The sequence below is a fragment of the Chaetodon trifascialis genome, chromosome 20, assembly GCF_039877785.1.
Source record: "Chaetodon trifascialis isolate fChaTrf1 chromosome 20, fChaTrf1.hap1, whole genome shotgun sequence".
Lineage (NCBI taxonomy): Eukaryota > Metazoa > Chordata > Actinopteri > Chaetodontiformes > Chaetodontidae > Chaetodon > Chaetodon trifascialis.
The window spans coordinates 22,932,653-22,959,237 of NC_092075.1; the positions used below are offsets into that span (position 1 = coordinate 22,932,653).

The 26,585-nt window shown below is 42.7% G+C and overlaps 1 protein-coding gene across 7 annotated transcripts in view; it reads left to right on the forward strand.

The window, feature by feature from the left end:
• The window catches only part of dcc (DCC netrin 1 receptor), a 427,309-nt gene that overhangs the window by 320,994 nt on the left and 79,730 nt on the right, over positions 1–26,585 (forward strand). For all 7 annotated transcript variants that reach the window (XM_070989802.1, XM_070989803.1, XM_070989805.1 and 4 more), the window contains exon 25: positions 6,688–6,804. In XM_070989802.1, coding sequence (XP_070845903.1) covers positions 6,688–6,804 — 117 coding nt within the window. The remainder of the gene's footprint in view (positions 1–6,687; positions 6,805–26,585) is intronic.

The window sequence follows — 26,585 nt, forward strand, 5'->3', positions numbered from 1 at the left end:
TTATTAACTTTGATTCAGGTTTGGGTTTTTAATTACTAATTTCATGTTATTCATGTTATGTTGTAAAGGATTAATCTTTATATTGTGTAGCAATACAAAATCTCCACAATGGTATGAGGGGCCGTACAAGACTTAATTCATTCTGATCCTCTCATACACATATATTCGCCTCTCACATACATATATTTTCTCTCTCACACACATACATTGTCCTTTTACACACATAAATTCTCCTTTCACATGCATTCATTCTCCTTCACATACATATATTTTCACTTTCACACCCACATACATTCTCTTTTCACATACATATATTGTCACTCTTGCACACACATATATTCTCCTTGCACACACATACATTCTCCTTGAACACACACACATTCTCCTTTCACATACATATATTTTCACTCTTACACACACATATATTCTCCTTACACACACATACATTTTCCTTTCACATACATATATTGTCACTCTCACACACACATAAATTCTCCTTACACACACATACATTCTCCTTTCACACACACACACACACACACACACACACACACACACACACACACACACACACACACATTCTCCTTTCACATACATATATTTTCATTTTCACACAGACACAACTTCTCCTTTCACGTGCATATATTGTCACTCTTACACAAACATACATTCTCCTAAATAAATAGACATATATGTATATGTACAAATAAAATATATGCATGTGAGAAAAGAATACATATATGTGTGAGAGAGTATAGTGGAAAAGGAAGTCAGTGTAGTGGAAAAGGAAGTTCATCATTTATTGCGCTGTGATTGGCTGAGAAGCTCAAGCGGGCGGGTCACGTTTAGGTCACAGTCAGCATGAAAGGTGCAGAGGAGTCTCGAGCAGTGCAACAAGCCATTGGGCGACAGGTGACAGGTTCAACTGCACCAAACTTTACTCACAGCACGGTGGAAAGTGAGATGAGACAGCTTTTCAGACCTGCGAATTTCCAAGTCTCTTCAGCAGGACAAGCTGCTAACGCTAATGCTAACGATGCACAAGGCCAAACTGGAGGATTAAAGCAGCAGTCTTTGCAATATCAGACTAGGACACACTTCGGCAACTGGAACTCCCGTCCAAGAAAAAGGTGAGTACAACGTACTGAAAATTTAACTGCAAGTTGTCTAACTAATGCAGGCGGAAGAACCAACATGCAAGCTAGGCTTGTCACTACTAAGGAGGAGATCAGCAGCAAAACCTGTTTTAGTCATATAACTAAACAACGACAAACCTAATAAATCAATCTTAATGCAGGGTCCTTAAAAAGTCTTAAATAAATTTTTACAAATTAAAGGCCTTAAAAAGTATTAAATTGTCTTAAATTCAGATCAGACAGGTCTTAAATGTGCTTTAATCGTCCCAGGGACGCACCTCACTTTTCACATGAAAAACAATACATTGTGTTTAAAATCACAGTAACTAACAAAACAAATCTTGCTGTCAGCGGACCTGACGAGCGCCGTTTCAACACTTTGCGCATTAACTCAGCGCAGTCATGATCTGCATGCTATCATTTGCACCGACGGTGCTAAGGTTAGTTAGCAACGACAGCTAATTACATTTAGCTGCAGTTAGATAACTCTCAATTTATCAATGAAGCTGCCGCGATCAGAATCTCCTCGGCAGTGTAATGATCTCCGTCATCGTTGTTGAAGGCTGTGTGTTGCTCCGGTCCAGAGTTATTCATTGTAAACGTGCTGCTTGTTAGCATGTCTGCCTGTTAACTGCTAATTTGGCAAGATGTTCGCACAAGCATACTCAAACACTAGTAAAATTGTCTACAAATCAGCTTTCACAAAACAAAACTTCACAAAAATATTCCTGTGCCGGATATCAGACACAGTGCCGGAGGTCTTAAAGTCCTTGGAATATGTTTCATTTATTTCATTACAGCATGTCCCCTAGATGTTAAAACATCGCCGACATGAGTGAACACAGCATCGAGCAGTGGAAACGTGAGTTTATTTGCTACAAAGAAGTTTGTATCTTTAACTGATGAAATGAAATCCGCGGTAACTGGCTAGTTGTTGTAGCGGCTAAACTAGCATGTCCTCATACTGTACTCAAGGGGATCATGTCTGCGCTGAGTTAAGTTTCTGAGTTTCTTTCCGCCTGCATTAGTTAGACTGACAACTTGCAGTTAAATTTTCAGTAGGTTGTACTCACCTTTTTCTTGGACGGGAGTTCCAGTTGCCGAAGTGTGTCCAAGTCTGATATCGCAAAGACTGCTGCCTTAATCCTCCAGTTTGGCCTTGTGCATCGTTAGCATTAGCGTTAGCTGCTTGTCCTGTTGAAGCGACTTGGAAGTTCGCAGGTCTGAAAAGCTGTCTCATCTCACTTTCCACCGTGCTGTGAGTAAAGTTTGGTGCAGATGAACCTGTCACCTGTCGCCCAAGCGACGAGGATATGGATGCGATTGTTTCTGGGGATGATAAAATATTTCTTAAAACCCCAATGGCTTGTTGCACTGCTCGAGACTCCTCTGCGCCTTCCATGCTGACTGTGACCTAAACGTGACCCGCCCGCTTGAGCTTCTCAGCCGATCACAGCGCAATAAATGATGGACTTCCTTTTCCACTATACTGACTTCCTTTTCCACTATACTCTCTCACACATACATGTATTCTTCTCTCACATGCATATATTTTATTTGCACATATACATATATGTCTATTTATTTAGGAGAATGTATGTTCGTGCAAGAGTGACAATATATGCACGTGAAAGGAGAAGTTGTGTCTGTGTGAAAATGAAAATATATGTGAAAGGAGAATGTGTGTGTGTGTGTGTGTGTGTGTGTGTGTGTGTGTGTGTGTGTGTGTGTGTGTGTGTGTGTGAAAGGAGAATGTATGTGTGTGTAAGGAAAATTTATGTGTGTGTGTGAGAGTGACAATATATGTATGTGAAAGGAGAATGTATGTGTGTGTAAGGAGAATATATGTGTGTGTAAGAGTGAAAATATATGTATGTGAAAGGAGAATGTGTGTGTGTTCAAGGAGAATGTATGTGTGTGCAGGAATATATGTGTGTGCAAGAGTGACAATATATGTATGTGAAAGGAGAATGTATGTGGGTGTGAAAGTGAAAATATATGTGTGCGTGAGGGTGAAAATAGGAGTGTGTGAGAGGAAAAGGTATGTGTGTGAAAGGAGAATGTTAATGTGTGAAAGATGAATGTATGTGTGCGTGAGAGTGAAAATAGGAGTGTGTGAAAGGAGAATGTATGTGTGTGAAAGGAGAATGTATGTGAGTATGAGAGAAAATATGTGTATGTGAGAGGACTAGAATGAATTATGGCTTGTACGGCCCCTCATAGCCCCTCATATACAACACAAGCCTGCATTCACCCATTCACACACATAGACTGTTCACTCCATTAGACTGTTTCTTTATTGATCCCAATGTGAGAATTTGTTCTGTTGCAGTAGCAGTTAAAACATACACAAAACACAAAATATATACAACAATTGTTTAAAAATGTAACAAAATATATAAACAAGAATAGCAGCAGTTCGTTAAAGATATAACTAAGTATAACTAAATATAGAGGTGGCTCGGGCATCTCTATCGGATGCCCCCTGGACGCCTCCCTAGGGAGGTGTTCCAGGCATGTCCCACCGGGAGGAGGCCCCGGGGAAGACCCAGGACACGCTGGGGTGACTACGTCACTCGGCTGGCCTGGGAACGCCTCGGGATCCCCCCGGAAGAGTTGGAGGAAGTGTCCGGGGAGAGGGAATTCTGGGCGTCCCTGCTCAGACAGCTCCCCCCGCAACCCGGCCCCGGATAAGCGGAAGATAATGGATGGATGGATGGATGGATGGATAACTAAATATATAGTTATCTAATATGTATTATAATGTACAATAAATATTATATAATATTATAATGATATAATAAAAATATAATATAACTAAGTATAACAAGTATTAACAATAGTTCAAAAAAAAAAAAGTGCAGTTGTAGATGATAAATAATAAAACAATGGACAGTGTGTGCAATATTGCAGATAAATATGTAACACTGGAATATTTGGGTTTGTGAAGTTGGTGGATTAACTGTTGCGATTGTACAGTGTGATGGCTCATGGCAAGAATGATTTTCTGAAGCAGTCCTTGTAACAGCGGAGCTGGAGCAGCCTATTGGAGAAGGAGCTCTGCTGTCTGTTCATGAGGTGGTGAAGAGGGTGTTCATGGTTATCCATGATTGATAACAGTCTGTTCAGTGTCCTCCTCTCCACCACCTCCTCAAAAGTGTCTAACTTGCATACAATAATGGAACCGGCCTTCCTGATCAGATTGTTCCGTCTGTTGGTGTCACCAGCTCTGATGCTGCTCCCCCATATTACGACCTAGCAACATAGACTAGTTGCAATTGGTTAAAGCCAAGTTATTTATTATAAAGGTAAGGAAAATGATGATTACAAACAAGACCTGAGGCAACACTAAAAGGAAATGGGCCTGCAAGTGTTGATAAATCAAAAAACAATCAAAACCAATTAACTAGAATAATAAACAACAAATCAGCACCCCTTATTTCTAATGTCACTAAACAGGGTTGTCACTACCTCCATGTAAACTATCAGCATCAGTGTTGAAACTGGCCCTGGCCCAGTCCTTTTTATAATTCAAAATGCCTCTCACACCAACAACACAGCCAACAATACAGACACGTCTGGCACGCTGCTCTACAGCTGCCCCGACTGCTGGTCCGCCCAAGCCTTTCTGCATCCAGTCCTCAATTGGCACCTGGGGATTGGTGAACGGTCCCCGACACTGCACCAATCCAGCGAGCACACAGACAAAGGTGGGAGGCGGAGGAAGACCACACCTCCATGATAAGCCAATCCCGCGGTGGGGTCCGCTCCACCTGCTCCGCATACACACTCCTCCGATCTGCAGCAAAGAAGAGTGCACTGGCAACAACAGACTGGTAGAAGATGTCGAACATCTTGCTGCACACGTTGAATGATCTGAGCCTTCTCAGGAAATAGAGTCCGCTCATCCCCTTTTTGTAAACAGCATCGACGTTAGTTTTCTAGTTTAGTTTGTTGTCGAGGTGCACTCCGAGGAATTTGTAATCCTCCAACACTGTGACATTCTCCCCCAGAATCCACAGTGGTTGTGTGGTCATCCTGTTCCTTCTGAAATCAATAACAATCTCCTTGGTCTTAGCCATGTTACAGTTTTTTCCCATTGCTTGAACATTTTTGCAAAACTTAGCTCATTGTTTCAAAACTCTACACAAAAGCAAATAAGAAACAACACTGGGAAGGTTTACAGTACAGCACATGCAGGAAAGAGAAAATAAAAGAAAAATAACCCTTACCCTAATAACACTTACTTAATTTATGTCGATGAATACTTTCATTTATTGCCGTAGCTGGTGGAGATGGTTTGCTCTGACTATTTCTACAATGGCAAGTTCCTGCTGTTGGGTGAACAGGTGTTGCCATCCACCCCAGAGGTTCTTCTTGCCATTCTGTAGGAAAATGCAACCACAAATTGTTATTGGTTTGGTTCTTTTTTACAGTAATGTATATACTGTACTTTACTGTATGTACCCTACACAGTAATGAAACATTTCAATATATTCACTGCATGTTTCACAAAGCTTTATTGTATTTACAGCACTGTACTGTATACTGTACACAGTACTGTAACATCTCAATCGTACAGTATTATTTACTATACTGTACTGTATGTTTCACAGAATTTCCAGTTTTTGTTGCTAAAGGAGCGTTAGCCAACTATTGCTTTGCTGAGGCCTAATTGTGGCTGGCTAGTTGGTGTTCAGTTTTGTAAGTAAGTATTTTCAGGTGTGTGTCTAAATATTTCCAATGATCCATTTTTTTTTGTATTTTGTGTTATTTTGTGTGTTGCAGAATTGAAACTAAAGTGCAAAGCAGCACTTTTGTTCAGGGTATGGTTACACTGTGTTTAAGGTATAGTAACAAAAACTTCAAGTTTTGTTACTTTGGTCTTTGGTCTAAGCAGGTGTCAATAGTGTTGAAGCAATGGGCAAAAACTATCCGCAGCAGGTGATTTCTACTAGACCATTCCACAAAATCATCCACCACTCCTCTGTATTCCTCCTATCGTCCATCCTTTATACATGCCACGACCGTTCAGTCATCTGAAAACTTCTGTAGGTGCCATAATGAAGAGTTGTACTGAAAGTCTGAGGTTTGGTGGTAATGGTAAGGTGTTACATTCATACGATGATAGTTAAGCCAAAGTTCATTAAAAGCTTTAACCATTCACAGACACTCAAACACTCATGGCACAGCATTGGGAGCAATTTGCAGTTCAGTATTTTGCCCAAGGATATAACGACATGTAGATTGCCGAGGGATTGAACTACCCCTCTGATAAATGGACGACTGCTCCATCTCCTGAGCCACATCCAAGGTGTTGAACACTCAGATTATAAATTAGTTACAGATCAATATAATTCTAATTATTATGATTATAAATGCAATTATTATGATTATAAATGTAATTCCAACATTGTAAATGAAATCAGAATTCATCATGAATAAAAACACTAATGTATGAAGTAACAATATATGAATAATTTCTCCCAGAGCCTAAAGAAGGGAGAGATTTGAATCCCCGTTTTGATATTTGAGTGTTATGATGTTCCAGGAGCTGACGGTGACGAGGCATCCAGCAGTATCTCCTCTCTGGAGCGCTCACTGGCTGCTAGGAGGGGGACAAGAGGCAAAATGATGATTCCGATGGACTCACAGCCAAGCAATACACGTAAGTAACACAACTCTGTGTGTGTTTTTGCCTATTCTGAAAACAAATAACTCCTTTAACTTTTTTTTTTTCTTGGCACAAAGGTTTTCAGCAGCAGAAAGGCAAAAAAGTCTAAGGCCATGCTTTGTTTGAAATATTAACATAAGCATGCTAACATGCTCACAGTGACAATGCTGGCATGGTAACATTAAGCAGCATAATGTTGAGTGTTAGTATGCTAACATTTGTTACAGTTTTTGCCCGTTGCTTGAACACCTCTTGCAAAACTTGGCTCACTGTATCAAAACTCTACACACAAGCAAACAAAGACACAACACTGGGAAATAAAGTCTTCGCATCTATGTCAAACTGAAACTCTGCTATCAAAACCTAACAATCCTTTGTCAAAATGTCACTCTGATACACACTTCCATCAAACGAATACACTTTCAGATTAACAGCAACACACTGATGTACTTTATATAAAACACTGCAGTCTTTCATTCAAAAATAACCCTTAACCTATACAATTGCTTCATGGTGATGTTGTGCTTTACCAAAATGCATCTGATAGTGGTAATGCTTACTCAATTTATGTTGATGAATACTTGCCTATCTGCAAGTATTTGTTGCCATAGCTGGTGGAGATGGATTGCATTGTTTACTCTGACTATTTCCACAATGATGAGTTCCTGCTGTTGGGTGAACAGGCATTGCTGTCCATCCCCAGAAGGTCTTCTAGCCATTCTGTAGAAAAATGCAACCACAAATTGTTATTGGTTTGGTTATTTTTACAGTAATGTGTATACTGTACTTTACTGTATATACCATATACAGTACTGAAACATCTCAATATAATTACTGCGTGTTTCACAGAACTTTATTGTATTTACAGTACAGTACTGTATACTGTATACAGAACTTCCCATTTTTGTTGCAAAAGGAGCATTATCCAACTATTGCTTAGCTGAGGCCTATTTGTGGCTGATTGGTGTTCAGTTTTTTCAGTAAGTGTTTTCAGGTGTGTGTCTAAATATTTCCAATTACCCAGTGTGTTTCGTTTTTTGAATGGACGTGTTTTCTCAATCCTACCCCGACATTTCATTTATGAACCAAGTGTCTTGTGTATGAAATAGTGTGTAGTGTGCAGGAGAAAATGTGTTGCAGAAAGGAGCAAGTGTGTTGCAGAATTGAAACTAAAGTGCAAAGCAACACTTTTGTTTAGGGTATGGTTACACTGTGTTTAAGTTAAAGTAACAAAAACTTAATGTTTTGTTACTTTGGTCTAAGCATGTGTCAATAGTGTTCAAGCAATGGGCAAAAACTGTAACATTTCCTTGTCTGCCTGGGGGAGAAACTGTCTGACTCCAGCAATATTCCATAACTGACAGAAGGACATGTCAGTCACATTTCTAATGTTCAAAATTTAGTTTGAAGTCAAATTACCTGTTCCTTGGTGTTTGGTGCAAGTAGTTGTAATTGTTCAGACAGTTTTTCCCTCTCTCTGCACCAATAATAAGGATCTCAGTTTTGGTTTGATTTAGCTGTAAGAAGCTCTGAGTCATCAACAAACTGATATCAGAGATGCATGTAATTAAGTTATTGATAGAACTGTAATCATTTGAGCTTACAGACATATCAATGGTAAATTAGTAAATGGACTGTATTTGTATGGCGCTTTTCTAGAGATTGAGACCACTCAAAGTGCTTTTACAAGTCACGTCTGCATTCACCTGTTCACACACTTGTTCATACCGCAGATAAGCCACCTGCTTGTTACGAGCATTGTCCACTTGCACACCAATGGCACAACACTGGGGGCAGTTTTGGGGTTTAGCATCTTGGGCACCCATCCAATAACTACTGAGAAGCAAAACCACAAATGTCAACCTCATGGTTGACATTGGCCAGGGATTAAACCACCGATCTTCTGATAGGTGGGCGACCGCTCTACCTCCTGAGCCACAGCTGCCCATATATGGCTGGGTATCATGTGGTGAATTATGGAAATTGATGTTATGAAATAAAATGAGATTGTCTGGTATTTATGACTGCTGTATTGTATTCTGCTTGGAGTTATTTTAAGATAGCATAGTGGACCTGAAGTTTTGTCTTTGTCCATCTCCATTCAGCTTTGTGACAGTTTTGTATATGTTGGTGGATGTTCTGTTTTCTCCATGGTGTTTTTTGTTTTGTATATAGATTATCCACTAGATTATTGACAGACGATGGGAAAGTTAGCAAAGACTCTGGCCTATCATTCATATGCGAGACAAAACAGCATATAAAAGGAAAAAGTAAATTCAGTTAAGTAGTAATCAAGACTATCAAGATGGCGCTGCGGACGGCTGCCTTGGTGTGTTGGTGCGCATTGTTTTGTTTTGTTTTGTGTGTTGACTCTGGTTTTTGCAACGGTACCTGGAGCTCTTTCACCAGAGATGAATTCATGAACATCAGGGGAGCAACACCAGAGGATTTATGTCCTACTTTCCTACTCCCAATAGTGGAAATTTTGGACATTCTGGTCAAAGGTGCGCTCACCTTTGCTTACGCAGTGAAACGCCGGAGGAGAGGAAAACAGGCTGGCAACACTGTGCGTAGTCCGCACTGGCGGAGACACACCAGCGCAGACTACGCACAGTGTTGCCGGGAATATTTCTCTCTAACGTGCGTTCACTGCCCAATAAACTGGAGGAACTGCAACTGCTGTTGGGTAGAAACAGGGACTTTTCATCATCTGTGGTTTCGTGCTTCATCGAGACGTGGCTCGGTGGATCAATTCCGGACTCTGCGCTGCAGCTGGCTAGCTTCCAACTCCTCCGAGTGGACAGAGACATGGAACTTTCCGGCAAACCTAAAGGTGGAGGAATCTGTTTCTACATCAACAGTGGTTGGTGCAACGATTTGACAGTGATCCAGCAACACTGTTCTCCTGACCTGGAATCTTTCATCATAAACTTTAAGCCTTTTTATTCACCCCGTGAGTTTGCTTCATTCATTCTGGTCGGCGTTTACATCCCACCGCAGGCCAACGTGCAGGATGCACAGTGTATGCTCACAGACCAGATACTGCGTGTGGAGCAGACCAACCGGGACTCTTAAGTTATTGTCCTTGGCTACACCACTGTCAGGGATGCTTATCACGCTGTCCCCGGTGCTGCACGGGGCCACTCTGACCACGTCATGGTCCACCTGATTCCTGCGTACAGGCAGAAACTAAAGCTCTGCAAACCCATAGTGAGGACATCAAGGAAGTGGACCAGTGAGGCTGTGGAGGATCTCCAGGCGTGTTTGGACTCTACTGACTGGGATGTGTTCAGGACTGCCACCAACAGTCTGGATGAGTACACGGAGGCTGTGATGTCCTACATCAGCTTCGATGAGGACTGCTATGTTCCATCGCGCACCAGGGTGAGTTACAACAATGACAAACCCTGGTTCACAGCCAAACTCAGACAGCTAAGGTTGGCAAAGGAAGAGGCCTTAAGGAGTGATAAATTCAAAGAGGCGAAGTACAAGTTGAACAAGCCCACTCCATCAACAATCAACGCCTAGCCAATGACCTGAATGAGTTCTACTGCCGCTTTGAAAGACAAAGGGACAGTCCAGCAACCATCCCCCTCGACACCTACCAACAGCTCCAATTCCAGTCACCTCCACCAATTCCCACCTTAAAGGACCCCCCCACCACCACCACCACCACCACCCACCTCAGTGACGACTCTTTCCATTCATGAGAGGGACGTCAACAAACTCTTCAGGAGACAGAACCCCCGGAAAGCAGCTGGACCGGATTCTGTCTCCCCATCCGCCCTGAAGCACTGCGCTGATCAGCTTTTTTTAACACCTCATTGGAGACATGTCACGTGCAGGTCTGCTTCAAGTCTTCAACCATCATCCCAGTTTCCAAGAAGCCAAGGACCACAGGACTTAATGACTACAGATCCATCACCCTGACCTCTGTGGTCATGAAGTCCTTTGAGCGCCTTGTGCTCTCACACCTTAAAGACATTACCAACCCTCTCCTGGACCCCCTGCAGTTTGCCTACAGAGCCAACAAGTCTGTAGACGACGCAGTCAACTTGGCCCTCCCCAGTGAGCAAAAAGTGGTCCAAAAAACGTCAAAAAGACGTGTTCTTCGTACATCCAGAAGACGTCCTTAGAGAAGCCAGAATTAAAGTTTTTTTTACGTCTTTTCCAGATGTTGAATAGATGTTAAAATTTCAATGTTATATAGACGTCATTAAAATATGTTTTTGGTATGTAATTAATGAACGTCAACCAGGCGTTGTATAGGTAGCCAGAATGAAAGTTATTATTACGTCTTTTCGAGACATTGAATAGATGTTTAACTTTCAATGTTATATAGACGTCATTAAAATATGTTTTTGGTACGTAATTAATGAACGTCAAGCAGACGTTGTATAGGTAGCCAGAATGAAAGTTATTATTACGTCTTTTCGAGACACTGAATAGATGTTTAACTTTCAATGTTATATAGACATCTTTAAAATATGTTTTTGGTACGTAATTAATGAACGTCAAGCAGACGTTATATAGGTAGCCAGAATGAAAGTTATTCTTATGTCTTTTCGAGATGTTGAATAGATGTTTAACTTTCAATGTTATATAGACGTTATTAAAATGCGCTTTCTGCACGTCATTACAAAACATCCGGCAGATGTTGTACAGGGAGCCAGAAAGATTTTTTTACTACATCTTTCCTAGACATTGAAAAGACGTTTTACTTTCAATGTTATATAGATATCATTAAAATGCATTTTCAGGACATCATAAAGGTTACAGGTGTCACTAAACTAAGTTTTCAAACAAAATTGTTTAACATCATGAAGACCTCATTGAATTTTCTCCCGCTTATCCGGGGCCGGGTCACAGGGGGAGCAGTCTGAGCAGGGACGCCCAAACTTCCCTCTCCCCGGACACTTCCACCAGCTCTTCCAGGGGGATCCCGAGGCGTTCCCAGGCCAGCCGAGTGACATAGTCACCCCAGCGTCTCCTGGGTCTTCCCCGGGGCCTCCTCCCGGTGGGACATGCCTGGAACACCTCCCTAGGGAGGCATCCAGGGGGCATCTAATTCTGGATGTCGTATAGATGTTCAGATCATGGTCAGGACAGGTCGACGTGATATCAACTCGTCTTGGACGTCCATGGACGTTGCCTGCTCAGTGGGTCCATGTCATCCTCCAGCACCTGGACTCCGCAGGAACCTACGCCAGGATCTTGTTTGTGGATTTCAGCTCTGCCTTTAATACCATCATCCCAACCCTGCTTCAGGAGAAGCTCTCCCAGCTGAGCTTGCCTGACTCCACCTGCAGGTGGATTACAGACTTCCTGTCTGACAGGAAACAGTGCGTGAAGCTCGGGAAACACATCTCCGACACAAAGACCATCAGCACTGGATCCCCCCAGGGCTGCTTTCTTTCTCCTCTTCTCTTCTCCCTGTACACAAACAGCTGCACCTCCAGTCACCAGTCTGTCAAGCTCCTGAAGTTTGCGGATGACACCACCAAATCGGACTCATCTCTGATGGCGATGAGTCCAACTACAGGTGGGAGATTGACCATCTGGCGACCTGGTGTAAACAGAACAACCTAGAGCTCAACGCTCTAAAGACAGTGGAGATGGTTGTGGACTACAGGAAGAACTCTGCCTCACCTGCCCCCATCACCCTCTGTGACTCGACTTTTGACATTGTGGAGTCTTTCTGCTTCCTGGAACTATCATCTCCCAGGACCTGAAGTGGGAGCCAAACATCAGCTCCCTCATCAAGAAAGCACAGCAAAGGATGTACTTCCTACGGCAGCTGAAGAAATTCAGTCTGCCAAAGACAATGATTGTGCACTTCCACACAGCCATCATTGAGTCCATCCTCAGCTCCTCCATCACCATCTGGTACGCTGCTGCCACTGCCAAGGACAAGGGCAGACTGCAGCGTGTCATTCGGGCTGCAGAGAAGGTGATCAGCTGCAATCTCCCATCTCTCCAGGACCTGTACGCCTTCAGAACCCTGAGGCATGCAGGAAAGATTGTGGCTGATCCCCTCCACCCCGGACATAAACTCTTTGAGACACTCCCCTCTGGCAGGAGGCTGCGGTCCATCAGGACCAAAACCTCATGCCACAAGAACAGTTTTTACTTGTCTGCTGTCAGCCTTATTAACGAGGCCCGGAACCCCCCTGACACTCTTCACACTTCACTTCTGCCTCATCTGTCACATTGACATTGCCATAACTCTATGCGTTACATTAACGCTCTGCTTGGACTTTCTGAAAAACAGACTGTTTCAAAAGGAAAAAAAAAAGACTGCGTCAATATATTTATATTGCTATATTTTTTACTACTTTAACAGCTTATTTTTTACTAAATGTGTCATGCACCAACTTCACCAAAGCAAATTCCTTGTATGTGTAAAACCGTACTTGGCAATAGAGGCTTTTCTGATTCTGATTCTGATCAGACAGAACAAAATCCATGACATCCATCTCTATGTAATAAGGTCTCAGGTATGGCCATAACTATGACTTAGTTTATGAATGTGTTGTTTGATGCTCAGATCTTCCATCCATCCATCCATCTTCTCCCGCTTCATCAGGGGGGCCGGGTCGTGGGGGCAGCAGTCTGAGCAGGGACACCCAAACTTCCCTCTCCCCAGACATTTCCTCTAGCTCTTCCGGGAGGATCCCAAGGCGTTCCCAGGCCAGCCGAGCAACATAGTCACTCCAGCGTGTCCTGGGTCTTCCTCGGGGCTTCCTCCCGGTGGGGCATGCCTGGAACACCTCCCTAGGGAGGCTTCCAGGGGGCATCTGATAGAGATGCCCGAGCCACCTCAGCTGACTCCTCTCAATGTGGAGGAGCAGCGACTCTACTCTGAGCTCCTCCTGGGTGACAGAGCTCCTCACCCTATCTCTAAGGGAGCACCCTGCCACCCTGCAGAGGAAACTCATTTCAGCCACTTGTATCCGGGATCTCGTTCTTTTGGTCATGACCCAAAATTCATGACCATAGGTGAGGGTAGGAACGTAGATTGACCAGTAAATTGAGAGCTTCACCTTTCGGCTCAGCTCCTTCTTCACGATAGACCAATACAGCGACCGCATTACTGTTGCTGCTGCACCAATCCGCCTGTCACTCTCACGCTCCATCCTTCCCTCACTTGTGAACAAGATCCCAAGATACTTTAACTCCTCCACTTGAGGCAGGAACTCTCCCCCAACCTGGAGGAAGCAAACCACCTTTTGATGGGTGAACCATGGCCTCAGACTTGGAGGTGCTGACTCTCATCCCAGCTGCTTCACAATCGGCTGCCAACTGCCCCAGTGCATGCTGAAGGTCCTGACTCGAAGGAGCCAACAAGACAACATCACAAAAAGCAAAGACGAAATCTCCCAGCTCCTGAACCGAACCCCCTCCTGCCCCTGGCTGCACCTAGAAATTCTGTCCATAAAAATAATGAACAGAACTGGTGACAAAGGGCAGCCCTGCCAGAGTCCAACATGCACCAGGAACAGGTCCGACTTACTGCCGGCAATGTGGAACAAGCTCCTACTCTGGTTGTACAGGGACTGTACAGCCCTCAACAGAGGGCCTCCAACCCCGTACTCCCGGAGCACCTCCCACCTCCCCGTTAGGGACATGGTCAAATGCCTTCTCCAAGTCCACAAAACACATGTGGACTGGTTGGGCAAACTCCCATGAACCCTCAAGCACCCTGCGGAGGGTATAGAGCTGGTCCAGTGTTCCACGGCCAGGATGAAAACTGCATTGTTCCTCCTGAATCCAAGGTTTGATTATTGGCCGGATTCTCCTGTCCAGTAACCTGGAATCGACTTTCCCAGGGAGGCTGAGGATTGTGATCCCCCTATAGTTGGAACACACCCTCTGGTCCCCCTTTTTAAAAAGAGGGACCACCACCCCAGTCTGCCAGTCCAGAGGCACCGTCCCCGACTGCCACGCGATGTTGCAGAGGCGTGTCAACCAAGACAGCCCTACAACATCCAGAGACTTGAGGTACTGAGGGCGGATCTCATCCACCCCCGGTGCTTTGCCACTGAGGAGCTTGTAAACTACCTCAATGACTTCAGCCCAGGTGATGGATGAATAGACCTCTGAGTCTACAGGCTCTGCTTCCTCTACAGAAGACATGACAGTGGGATTGAGCAGATCCTTGAAGTATTCCTTCCACTTCCCAACAGTATCCCCAGTCGAGGTCAACAGCTCCCCACCTCCACTGTAAACAGTGTTGACAGAAAGCTGCTTCCCCTTCCTGAGGCGCCCAACGGTTTGCCAGAATTTCTTCAAGGCTGACCGGTAGTCCTCCTCCATGGCCTTCCCGAACTTCTCCCAGACCCGAGTTTTTGCTTCTACAACCGCCCGAGCTGCCGCACGCTTGGCCTGCTGGTACCCCTCAGCTGCCTCAGGCGTCCCATGAGCCAACCAGGCCTGATAGGACTCCTTCTTCAATTTGATGGCATCCCTTAATTCCGGTGTCCACCACCGTGTTTGGCGGTTGCCGCCACGACAGGCACCGGCGACTTTATGGCCACAGCCACGGACCGCTGCATCAGCAATGAAAGTGCAGGACATGGTCCATTCGGACTCAATGTCTCCAACCTCCCTTGGAATCTGGTTGAAGCTCTCCCGGAGGTGGGAGTTGAAGATCTCCCTGACCGCGGGTTCCGCCAGACGTTCCTAACAGACCCTTACGGTACGTTTGGGTCTGCCGAGTCTGTCCGGTTTCCTCCCCTGCCAGCGGATCCAACTCACCAACAGGTGGTGATCAGTTGACAGCTCAGCCCCTCTCTTTACCCGAGTGTCCAAGACATACCGCTGAAGGTCAGACAACAAACAATCTACAAATTGACCTCCGGCCTAGGGTGTCCTGGTGCCCCGTGCACCCTTATGCTTGAACATGGTGTTCGTTAAGGACAAACTGTGACTAGCACAGATATCCAATCACACCCCTCCAGGTATCACTGAGCATTGAAGTCCCCCAGCAGAACAGTGGAGTCCCCGGTTGGAGCACTTTCCAGTACTCCTCCCAGGGACTCCAAGAAGGACGGGTACTCTGCCCCAAAGGCACAGGGAAGCGACCCTCTTGTTCAGTGGGGAGAACTCCAACACATGGTGGCTGAGCTGGGGGGCTATAAGCAAGCCTACACCAGCTCGCCGCCTCTCACCGCGTGCAACTCCAGAGTAGAAGAGAGTCCACCCTCTCTCAAGGAGTTGGGTTCCAGAGCCCAGACTGTGCATGGAGGTGAGCCCAACTATCTCTAGAGGTACCGCTCAACCTCCCGCATTAGCTCAGGCTCTTTCCCCCCCAGCGAAGTGACATTCCATGTCCCCATAGCCAGAGTCGTTGTCCAGGGTTTGGGTCATCAGGGCCCTCGGCCACGACTGCCACCCATATCGCATAGCACCAGCCCCTTCTGATCTTTCCTGCGGGTGGTAGGCCTACAGGAAGGCGGGCCCACATCACTCCTTCGGGCTGTGCCCGGCCGGGTCCTGTGGGCCACCAGGCGCTCGTCTGCAAGCCCCAACCCCAGGCCTGGCTCCAGGGTGGGGCCCTGGTGACGTCATCCCGGGCGACGTATGCTTCCTTGATTTGTTCTTCTTCACTGGGGGTTTTTGAACCACTCTTAGTCTGACCTTGGGAGACCCTACCAGGGTTTAGCCTCGGAGATCATTCAGGTACTCAAACTCCTCCACCACAATAAGGTGTTGGTTCAAGGAGGAGTCAGATCTTCCAATAGATGTAAAAAGCCTTCTTGTCTGTTATTGCCAATGTGTGAATTAAAGTCATCAATAATAAACACTTGGTGAAATTTGGCCATGGAGTTAAATCTGGTTAATATTGAACACAACATCACTCACAGTATAATCATATAAATAATCTTATAACTCATAAACGAACTATATTTTGAACAAAATGACACCCGTGACAATGCAAGAACACAAATTAAAATCTATTTTTGTCCATCAATGTATTGCCCCAGTGCATGCTGGGAGGGTTCTCAACTCACCAACCTCATGTAAATGCAATCACATGGTATGGTCAAAGTTCCAGCTCTTCCAGGATTCATCCAGCATTAACAAAGGATTCATCCAACATTAACAAAGAAAGTACAAGTACAAAGAACTACATTGTGATTGATAAAAACATGTTAGTCAGAATTTGTTAAACCATATTTGAAGAACAGGGCCCAGCTCTGTAACACTTTCGTCTTCTCCAAGGAGCAACCTTCGGGCCTGAAAAGTGAAGCTAACTAGAATGTGCCAAAAATTGCAGTTCCTCGAGTTGCCAGTTGAGGCTGACTCCAAAAACAAGGCAAACTATATCGACTTCCATATTACAATGCCCAAAGTTACAGCTGAAACATGTTTACAGCCTGGTACAAAACAACTGCTTGGGTCTCTATTGCTATTTTCCCCATTCATAACAGCTAAATGGACAGTGAATATTTATATAACTCACCGGTTTCAATTATATTAAGGCTTGAAGTTATGCATATTTGTGGGTATGGCAGCTTTGAGTGACAGCTAACCACTTGTTTCAGCATGCAAACCTCATTTAACCCAGCTCAGCTCCACCCACACTCCATCTCTTTGCCTATTTTTGGATCAGCTGGGAAATAAGTGGAATAAGGCACTGCCAAGATTGTTACAACCCACTATGACTGACAATCGCAATGGCTCTTCAGAAACCCATAAGTGATGTCCTTGAGACTATGTCCATGTTTTATACGGTCTATAACAGGCATGTCCAAACTATTCCACAAAGGGCCGAGTGGCTGAAGGTTTTCTTTCCAACCAAGCAGCAGCACACCAGACTTGACTCATTTCATCAGCTGATCTCAGTCTTCAGACAGCTAATTGGTCAGACTGCATCCTCTTGATTGGTTGGAGGAAAAACCTGCAGCCACACGGCCCTTTAATCATCTCCATATCACCTCCTGCCAGCTCCGTCACCCAGTGGATGGAGTTCATGGTGGTAGTAGCTGTCTATAAACAGATCCACCTGTCAGTGTAGAACTGCTTCAAAGACAGACTGATGCAAAACATCTGCAGTATCTCTGAGAACAGCAGTGAGAGCATCAGACATCCATGAACCAGTATCTTGTCTGTGTAGAAGCATATCATCTAATTATTGCCCTCTCACTCTGTGGAGCGTGTGTATGGGAGCTGAAAGTTTCAAACTGTAATTACTCTGCTCTCTGTGTCCCTCTCTCTGTCTTTAGTCTGCTCCTGTTGTGTTATTGTTTTTGTTTACTGCAGTTGTAACAAACTGAAGCTGCTGAGATCAGTGACTGACAGGGTTACAACTCTGGGTGTTATTTTCTGGAGTGTGTGAGTTGGCAGGTGACTGATGGTGACAGTGACATCTGGGATGTGACAAGTACTCAATTCAATTCAATTCAATTCAATTCAATTCAATTCAATTCAATTTTATTTGTATAGCGCCAAATCACAACAGAAGTTGTCTCAGGACACTTTCCATATAGAGCTGGTACAGACCAAGCTCTTTTATCTACAAAGAAACCAACAATTCCCCCATGAGCAAGCACTTGGCGACAGTGGCGAGGAAAAACTTCCTTTTAACAGGCAGAAACTTCGAGCAGAACCAGACTCTGGGTGGGCGGCCATCTGCCTCGACTGGTTGGGTGAGAGAGGAAGAGCAAGAGAGGAAGAGTGAGACAGACAGACAGACAGACAGACAGACAGACAGACAGACAGACAGACAGACAGACAGACAGACAGACAGACAGAAATGCAGTCAGAGAGAGAGAGAGAGAGAGAGAGAGAGAGAGAGAGAGAGACAGACATGCAATCACAGTAACAGTGACAGTGGATGTAATAACAGCAGTAGCAGTTGCAGTGGATGTCAGGCAGGGCCAAGGCAGGAGACGCAGCTGAAATCCACAATCCAGATTCAGCCACTGTCCATGGGAACCTGCAAGTAGACCTGCATTCTGGGAACGCAGTGTTCGAGTAGGGCAATAAGGTACTATGAGCTCTTTAAGATAAGAAGGTGCCTGGCCATTTATGGCTTTGTAAGTAAGGAGGAGAATTTTAAACTCTATTCTAAACTTTACAGGGAGCCAGTGCAAAGTGGCTAGTATTGGAGAAATATGATCTCGCTTCCTGTTTTTTGTCAGAACACGTGCTGCAGCGTTCTGGAGCAACTGGAGAATATTCAGCAACGAATTTGGGCATCCTGATAGTAAGGAATTGCAATAATTGCTCCTGTGTGTTTTCACAAATGTGTGTGTGTGTGTGTGTGTGTGTGTGTGTGTGCGTGTGTGTGGAAACAGGAAAATCTTTCAGTATTCCTCTGGCAGTACACTGACCCAACCTCTACTCTGATCTATTTTTTTCTGTATCTAATTGTTCTGTAAAGAATGGAAAATGGGAGCGAGTGAGAGAACTTCAAACAATGGTAACTCTCTCACCTCCGGGGGCACTAGAGAGCTGGTGATGTAATTGGTTGAGCTTTTTATCAGCTCCTCCACTCCAACTTGATATAATTATTTAACTCTCCCTTTTTGCACTTTTCTATGTTGAAACTTGTTTATAAAACTTTTAAGAATGGTCAAGCCTAAGAAACCAACTCAGAAAACATTCAAGTCTCCTTCAGAGATCGTCGACAATCTGCCGACCGAGCTGGCTAATGCTAGCTCACCTGGCTCGGCCAGCCCCAAGCATGCCCAGAGAGATGCACCGGAGGAGGGTGACTCCTTGTTGCCCATTCTGGGGGCCATTGGATGGATAGAAAACTCTATGAACGCGAGGTTTGACAACTTGGAGATAACTCTCGCTGGAGTTAAAAATGCTGTCGCCTCCAACACTTCTCGCATTATAAACCTGGAAGAATGGCACGGAGAGTTTAATGGACGCCTGGCCAAGCTGGAAAAAAGTTATGATGACTTGTGTGAACAAAATAAACTTCTGAAAGCCAAAGTGAACGATTTAGAGGGCCGCTCAAGGAGACAAAATATTAAAATTGTGGGTCTGCCAGAGAAAATTGAAAGAGGCTCGCCAACCAACTTTGTGTCTGACTTGTTACCTAAACTCCTGGGAGCTGAGCATTTTCCGCGGGGAATTAAAGTGGACCGTTCCTACCGCATCGGCAGACCAAGCAACTGGCCACGAATCATGATCGGCAGGACACACCACGACGCCATGAAAGAGAAGATAATCCGGGTGGCTTGCAAGGAAGGTCCACTAAATTATGATGGGCAGCGCATCAGTATCTTCCCGGACCTTACAGCAGAGGTGATGAAGGAGTTTGAGGCAGTTCGACTGAAACTTAAGGAGGTCGGTATCCGGCACGGATTTCTGTTTCTTGCACGTCTGATTTTTACTCATGCTGGTCAAACCAAAATATTTGAATCATCAAAAGAGGCAGCTACCTATGTTGACAAACACATACAGCCTCCCGTAGCTGAAGGCACCGAATGACGGGTACCGCCAATGCAACTGATTTTTCATTATGGACAAATGGACCAAATGGATGGTGAGGCAAAAGCCGACATGTTCTTGCAATAATTACAGAACTCAGACCCAGAGTCTATGTTCAGTTATGTTGCCTTAACGTTATGACGTCTGTGTAACATCACTGTTACTTGTTGTTGTCGCTATAGGATTGGATCATACGTTACAAAAATTTTACTTGCTTTTATAGGGAAAAAAAAGAAAAAAGGGGGGGGGGGGCTTGCAAGAGTGCTGCCTTTTACGCTTCACATTTTTTATTCTTAATTCTTTTAGAAACTTAAAAATAGGTTCTAGATGGCAATTGCTTGATTTAAAAGGAGTGTTAACAATTCACCTAAAGGAGGGTGGTAAGGGGTTAAGACGGGATAAGGTGTTAGTTTGCCTTTTGCTTTTGTGCTTCTTTACTGCATGTATAGGCTCCTTTCTCAGCAGCTCAACTGCTATGTGGGGTTTACATTACCCCTTTTCTTTAGGGAAGGCAAAGCATGGAGACTGGGGGGTATTTTCTTTCAGTTTGGTTTATGCTGTACTCATTATATTTGTATACAATGGCATCCTGCCTTTCTATGTTGTAGGGGTGTCATGAGTGGCCCAAAGAATGATCATATGGTGAATAACATCATTAATGTAACTTCTTGGAATGTCAGAGGTTTAAATAACTCATCCAAGAGAGCCAAGATATTCTCTCACTCACGTGATTTGCATACTGAAGAGACACATATTAAACATACGGAGGCCTTAAAACTTAGATGTAGCTGTATAGGACAAATCTTTCAGTCTACTTTTTCTGCCAAGGCACGTGGTGTGGCAATTTTAATGAAAAAGAATATTCCCTTCCAACACATCTCAACTAAAACAGGTCCAAATGGTCATTTCATAATTGTGACTGGCACTATTTTGACTGTTCATGTCACCCTCCTTAATTTATATGCATCAAATTTTGACAATCCTCTTTTTTTTCTGAGGTGTTTTCCGTTACCTGACCTAGCAACAACCAACTTGATTGCTGGTGGTGATTTCAATTGTGTTTTAAATACTTTTTTAGACAGGTCCTCACCCCGCCCAGTTAGTCCTTCAGACTCCACAATTTTGCTAAATAATCTGATGAAGTCGCTTAACCTGGTTGATATTTGGAGGATTTACAATCCCACAGAGAAAGAATATTCTTTTTTTTCTCACAAGTTCACAATATATATACACAAGGATTGACAATTTTTTTAATTGATTCTAAGCTAACAGCAATAACTAAGTCATCTAAATATTACAACATCTTAATTTCAGACCATAGCCCGGTTTCTATAGGTATGGACTTTGGGTGGAAAAAAAACCCACTACAATTGGCGATTTAATCCAAATCTTCTTAATGACATTTTTTTTGGGGAAAAATACTCACTTTCAATAAAGAACTATTTAGCTTTTAACGACACAGGCAAGGTCTCAGACTGAACTTTATAGGAGGCCTTTAAGGTTGTGATAAGAGGTTTTGTTTTATGCTATGAGGCTGCACAAAAAAAACACAGGAGACAAAGGTTATCAGTTTTAGAGCTGCAGCTTTCCCTCCTCGAAAAACAGTATCAAGAGGCTCCATCTTCATCTTCACTGAAGGAGATTGTTAAGTTAAAATATGAATATAATAGTATTCTCTCTCATCAAATCAGTACTTTACTGCTGAAAGTGAGGCATAAACAATTTGAGTTGGGGGACAAACCTGGCCCTCTTCTCTCACAGCAGCTATGAGGGGCACAGGCTAGCAGGACTATTCATGAAATTAAAAATCAGACAAACTCTATTGTTACAGATCCTGTTGAAATAAATAGGTGCTTCAGGGACTTTTATGAAAGTTTATACATATCTCAAAGCTCTGCAGCAGAAAAGGATATCCTTCAATTCTTGTGCTCCCTCCCACTTCCTAAAATAGATTGCAATGCGCAAAATGAACTTAATGCTGAAATTACTTTACAGGAGGTTGTCATGGCCATAAAGGAATTCCCAAGCGGAAAGTCATTTGGCCCTGATGGCCTTGGCATTGATTTTTATAAAGCATTCATTGACAATGTGCCCCCCCATTACTGAGAATGATTAAAGAATCAATAAAGAATAAAAAATTACCAGATTCATTATATACAGCAAACATTTCTTTGATATTGAAAAAAGATAAAGATCAGACTGATCCATGATCTTACCGACCTATTGCCCTTCTTGGTAGTGATCTTAAAGTGCTCACCAAAATCTTAGCTAATAGACTGAATAAACATATTGCCACTATTATACACCCAGACCAGGTGGGGTTTATTCCGAGGAGATTTCACTTTTTCAATGTCCGTAGATTACTAAATATTGTGTATAGCAAACAAAACAAGTCAAAATTTGCAGTAGTTACACTTGATGCACACAAGGCATTTGATCAGGTTGATTGGAAATATATGCTGTTAACAATAAGAGAATTTGGCTTGGGTTTTAGTTTTTTGAGGTTTTAGTTCATGGGTAGAAATGCTTTAACTGCGTCAGTCCTCACTAACTTAGACAGATCTCATCCTTTCAACCTGTCCCGAGGTGTTAGACAGGGCTGCCCTCTGAGCCCTCTGTTGTTTGCTTTGTGTATTGAGCCTCTTGTAGTAAGCATTAGAGGTAATCCAAAAATTATTCCTATACATCTGGGCAAAATAGATCATTATATAGCATTGTACGCTGATGACATAATCCTGTTCTTGTCGCAGCCTGAAAAATCCATTCTACCATTATTGGACCAAATTAAAAAATTTGGAAAACTATCAGGATATACTATAAACTGGCAAAATTGTGAATTTATGCCTCTGAGCGAGGATTTAGACCCCAACTTTCTCAAGAATCTACCGGTAAAAGTGACGACCCATGTTTAATATCTTGGCACTACAATCCCCAAACAATCTGATCAGCTTTATACACTGAATTACAAAGTTCTGATTGATAAACTTAAAAGTGATATTGATCTTTGGCGAACACTCCCCATGTCAATGACTGGCAGAATTAATGCTATAAAAATGGTGACCTTACCCAGATTTTTGTACGTATTCCAGAATATACCCAGTTTTTCTGTCTAAAAGTTTTTTAAAACATTGGATTCAATCATTATGCCTTTCATTTGGGGATATAAATCACATCACATGAGTAAGAAGCACCTTTGCAAGTCAAAAGAACTGGGTGGACTAGTGCTCCCTCTATTCCAACATTATTATTGGACAGCTAATGCACGAGCACTTGTATATTGGCAGCAAGCTTACCCTGTAGTATCTAATGACAGTACTCCATCATGGCTGGCTATAGAGCATAACATCACTAGTACCTCCCTCTCAGCACTACTCAATACATCAAAGAGAAGTCCTGGACCATTTAAAGGGATTGGATTTATAGTAGAATGCTCATTAAAGGTGTAGTACCAAATTAGAAAACATTTAATCTAATAAACACTCGTGCTGTGCAATGTTACGATATGTGTCGTAGTGTGACAGAAAAATGTCTACCGTACGATATAATCCTCTATTGTTTATAATGTAATTTTAACATGTGGGCTGTGGTTAGCTCGGCTAATGTAACTGCGGCAACGCTACTGCTTTGCGGTAGCAGTTTACGTCACCTACAAGAACTCCGTTACGACACTGCTAACGTCTTCAGCCATGCGTGCGAGAGCCAGCGGGGCACAGATGTAAACAACATAGCAGAGATGGAGAGCACAGGGGACGCTGAACCAACAGAACCCAAAGAGGAATTGGTGCCGGAAAGAGGGAATAGAAACTCCATTGTTTGACACTGGTTTGGATTTAAAAAGACAGACACCGACCAAAAAACAGTAATCTGCAAAACATGCCGCCAAGTCAAGCCAAGCCAAGTCGTCACTAGCAACTCAAACACATCTAATCTTTTCTATCACTTAAAGACACGGCATGAAGAACAGTACAGAGACAGCGTTAAAATGCGACAAACTACTAAAGTTAAACCACGAAGTGATGAAACTAATTGCACTACCAGATATTTTTGAATGGTATTTGTTCATTTGATATTTATGTTTTATTTATTTTATTTTTAATTGTTTTTTAATTGTCTAGTAACAAAACAGAAAGTAGTAACAAAAGGGACTCTGGCACTAAAAAGACTTTTTATAGTTTTTTAATTGTCTTGTCCCTTTATATATAAAATATGTGTTTATAAATAAAAGGAGAAAAGATCAGAGGAATTGGCATTCATTTCATGTGTGTATATAGAATTTTAAGTAAAAATACTATATTGGGATATATATCATTATCGGGATATAAAGTTACCTATGTTGGATATAAATTTTTGTCCATATCACACAGCACTAATAAACACTTCTATTTTTGCCCCCATTTGTTATAATCATCATCTTAGTCTGACCCTGTTTTCTCTTTTTGGAAAGGGAAAGGCCTTGTGACTGTGAAAGACTTGTATATTGACAATGTCTTCGCTTCATTTGACCAGCTTAAAGGCAAATTTGATTTACAACCATCTCATTTTTTCAGGTACTTGCAAGTCAGGAACTATACTAGAGCAAACATTTTAAAATTTGAATCTTTTAACTCCCCAGACGAAGTTTACTCTCTTCTAGCAAAGGAACCTGAGACCAAAAAGCTGGTGTCCATGTTTGTAAATGTGTTTGCAGCTCAAACCGTTCCAAGTACACATTTGAGTGAGTGTTGGGAGAAGGAAATAGGTACCACCATCTCAGAGGATGCATGGTGTAAATGTCTTTCTAATATACACACATGCTCAATTAACTCAAGACACCAGCTAATTCAATTTAAGGTTATACATAGACTCCATTATTCATGTGTTAAACTGCATTCATCCTTTTTATCCATTTCACCACTATGTGTAAAATGTAAGCAGTTTGATGGTATACTAGCACATATGTTCTGGTTCAGCAGCAAACTTCATAGATTTTGGCGGGAAGTTTTTCACTTCTACTCGGAGGTTTATGGAAATGATCTCTTTCCAGACTCAGAGATGGGCATTCTTGGCTGGTCTCACCAGCTCAAGACTCTAAGCCGCTGGAAGGCTCTGTCAATACAGTATGGGATGGTTATTGCTAAGAAAATCATTCTTAAAGTCTGGAACAACGATGTATCTCCAAGTTTTTGCTTTCCAAGTGCTTGCTCATGGGGAACTGTTGGTTTCTTTGTAGATAAAAGAGCTTGGTCTGTACCAGCTCTATATGGAAAGTGTCCTGAGACAACTTCTGTTGTGATTTGGCGCTATACAAATAAAATTGAATTGAATTGAATTGAATTGAAAATTTTGAAGCCTGGCTTACAGAGCTCTCAAACACCTTATTTATTGAAAAAAATCGATTTGAGCTCTCATTGGAAAGAGAAAGGCTCATTGGAAAGATTTTATCAGATATGGCAACCATTTCTTGATCATTTCTCACAGTGGAGAGGACCCTCATGACACCTCAATGTTCTGATTATGTTTGAATATTTATTTGTCTGTATAATTTTATTACAGTCATGGATGGCCATAGAAACTGTTTTTATAGAGTACAGCCTTCACCCTTTTTTTTTTTTTCCCCAACCTGCTTTCGGGGAGGGGGTGGGAAGAGGGGGGTAATTGTTTGGGTTGTTATGTACCTTGATGTTCTGTTCTGAAAATGAATAAATCAAGTATTCAAAAAAACACACAGTCACAGTCACACAGTCGATGAATCAGAGGTCGAAATGTTTATGAATATCAGATTGTCAGTTTTTTTAAGTTTTAAAAATGGCTGGACACAACCTCCCAATTCCAACATTAGAAACGTATGGCTGGAATGGATTTAAAAGACACACCATAAAAAAAATCTGTAAAAAAAACGGTCAAATGACTGGCAGCTATGGCTGCCAAACAAGAACCCTAAAATGAAAGTAAAATATCCTAATTCAAATAAAGTGCAAAAACATGAAATGTACAGAAATTTTCAAAAATTCTTCTGCAGAAAAATATCATTATTCTACAGATTTTTCCTAAATTATTATGATTAAACACTTTTAATAAAGTGACAATACTAATAGTTTTGCAGAAAAATACCGTTATTCTACAGATTTTTCAATTATTTTTTTTTTTTACAATCAAACACCTTTAATAAACCTTAAAAACACCTTTAAAAAACAGTCAAATGACTGGCAGCTGCGGCTGCCAAACAAAATCCCCAAAATTCAAGTAAAATAGCGATAATAATATATCTAATTCAAATAAAATTAAACTTTCATTAAAGGTTCTGCAGAAAAATACCATTATTTTACAGATTTTTCCTTATTACAATC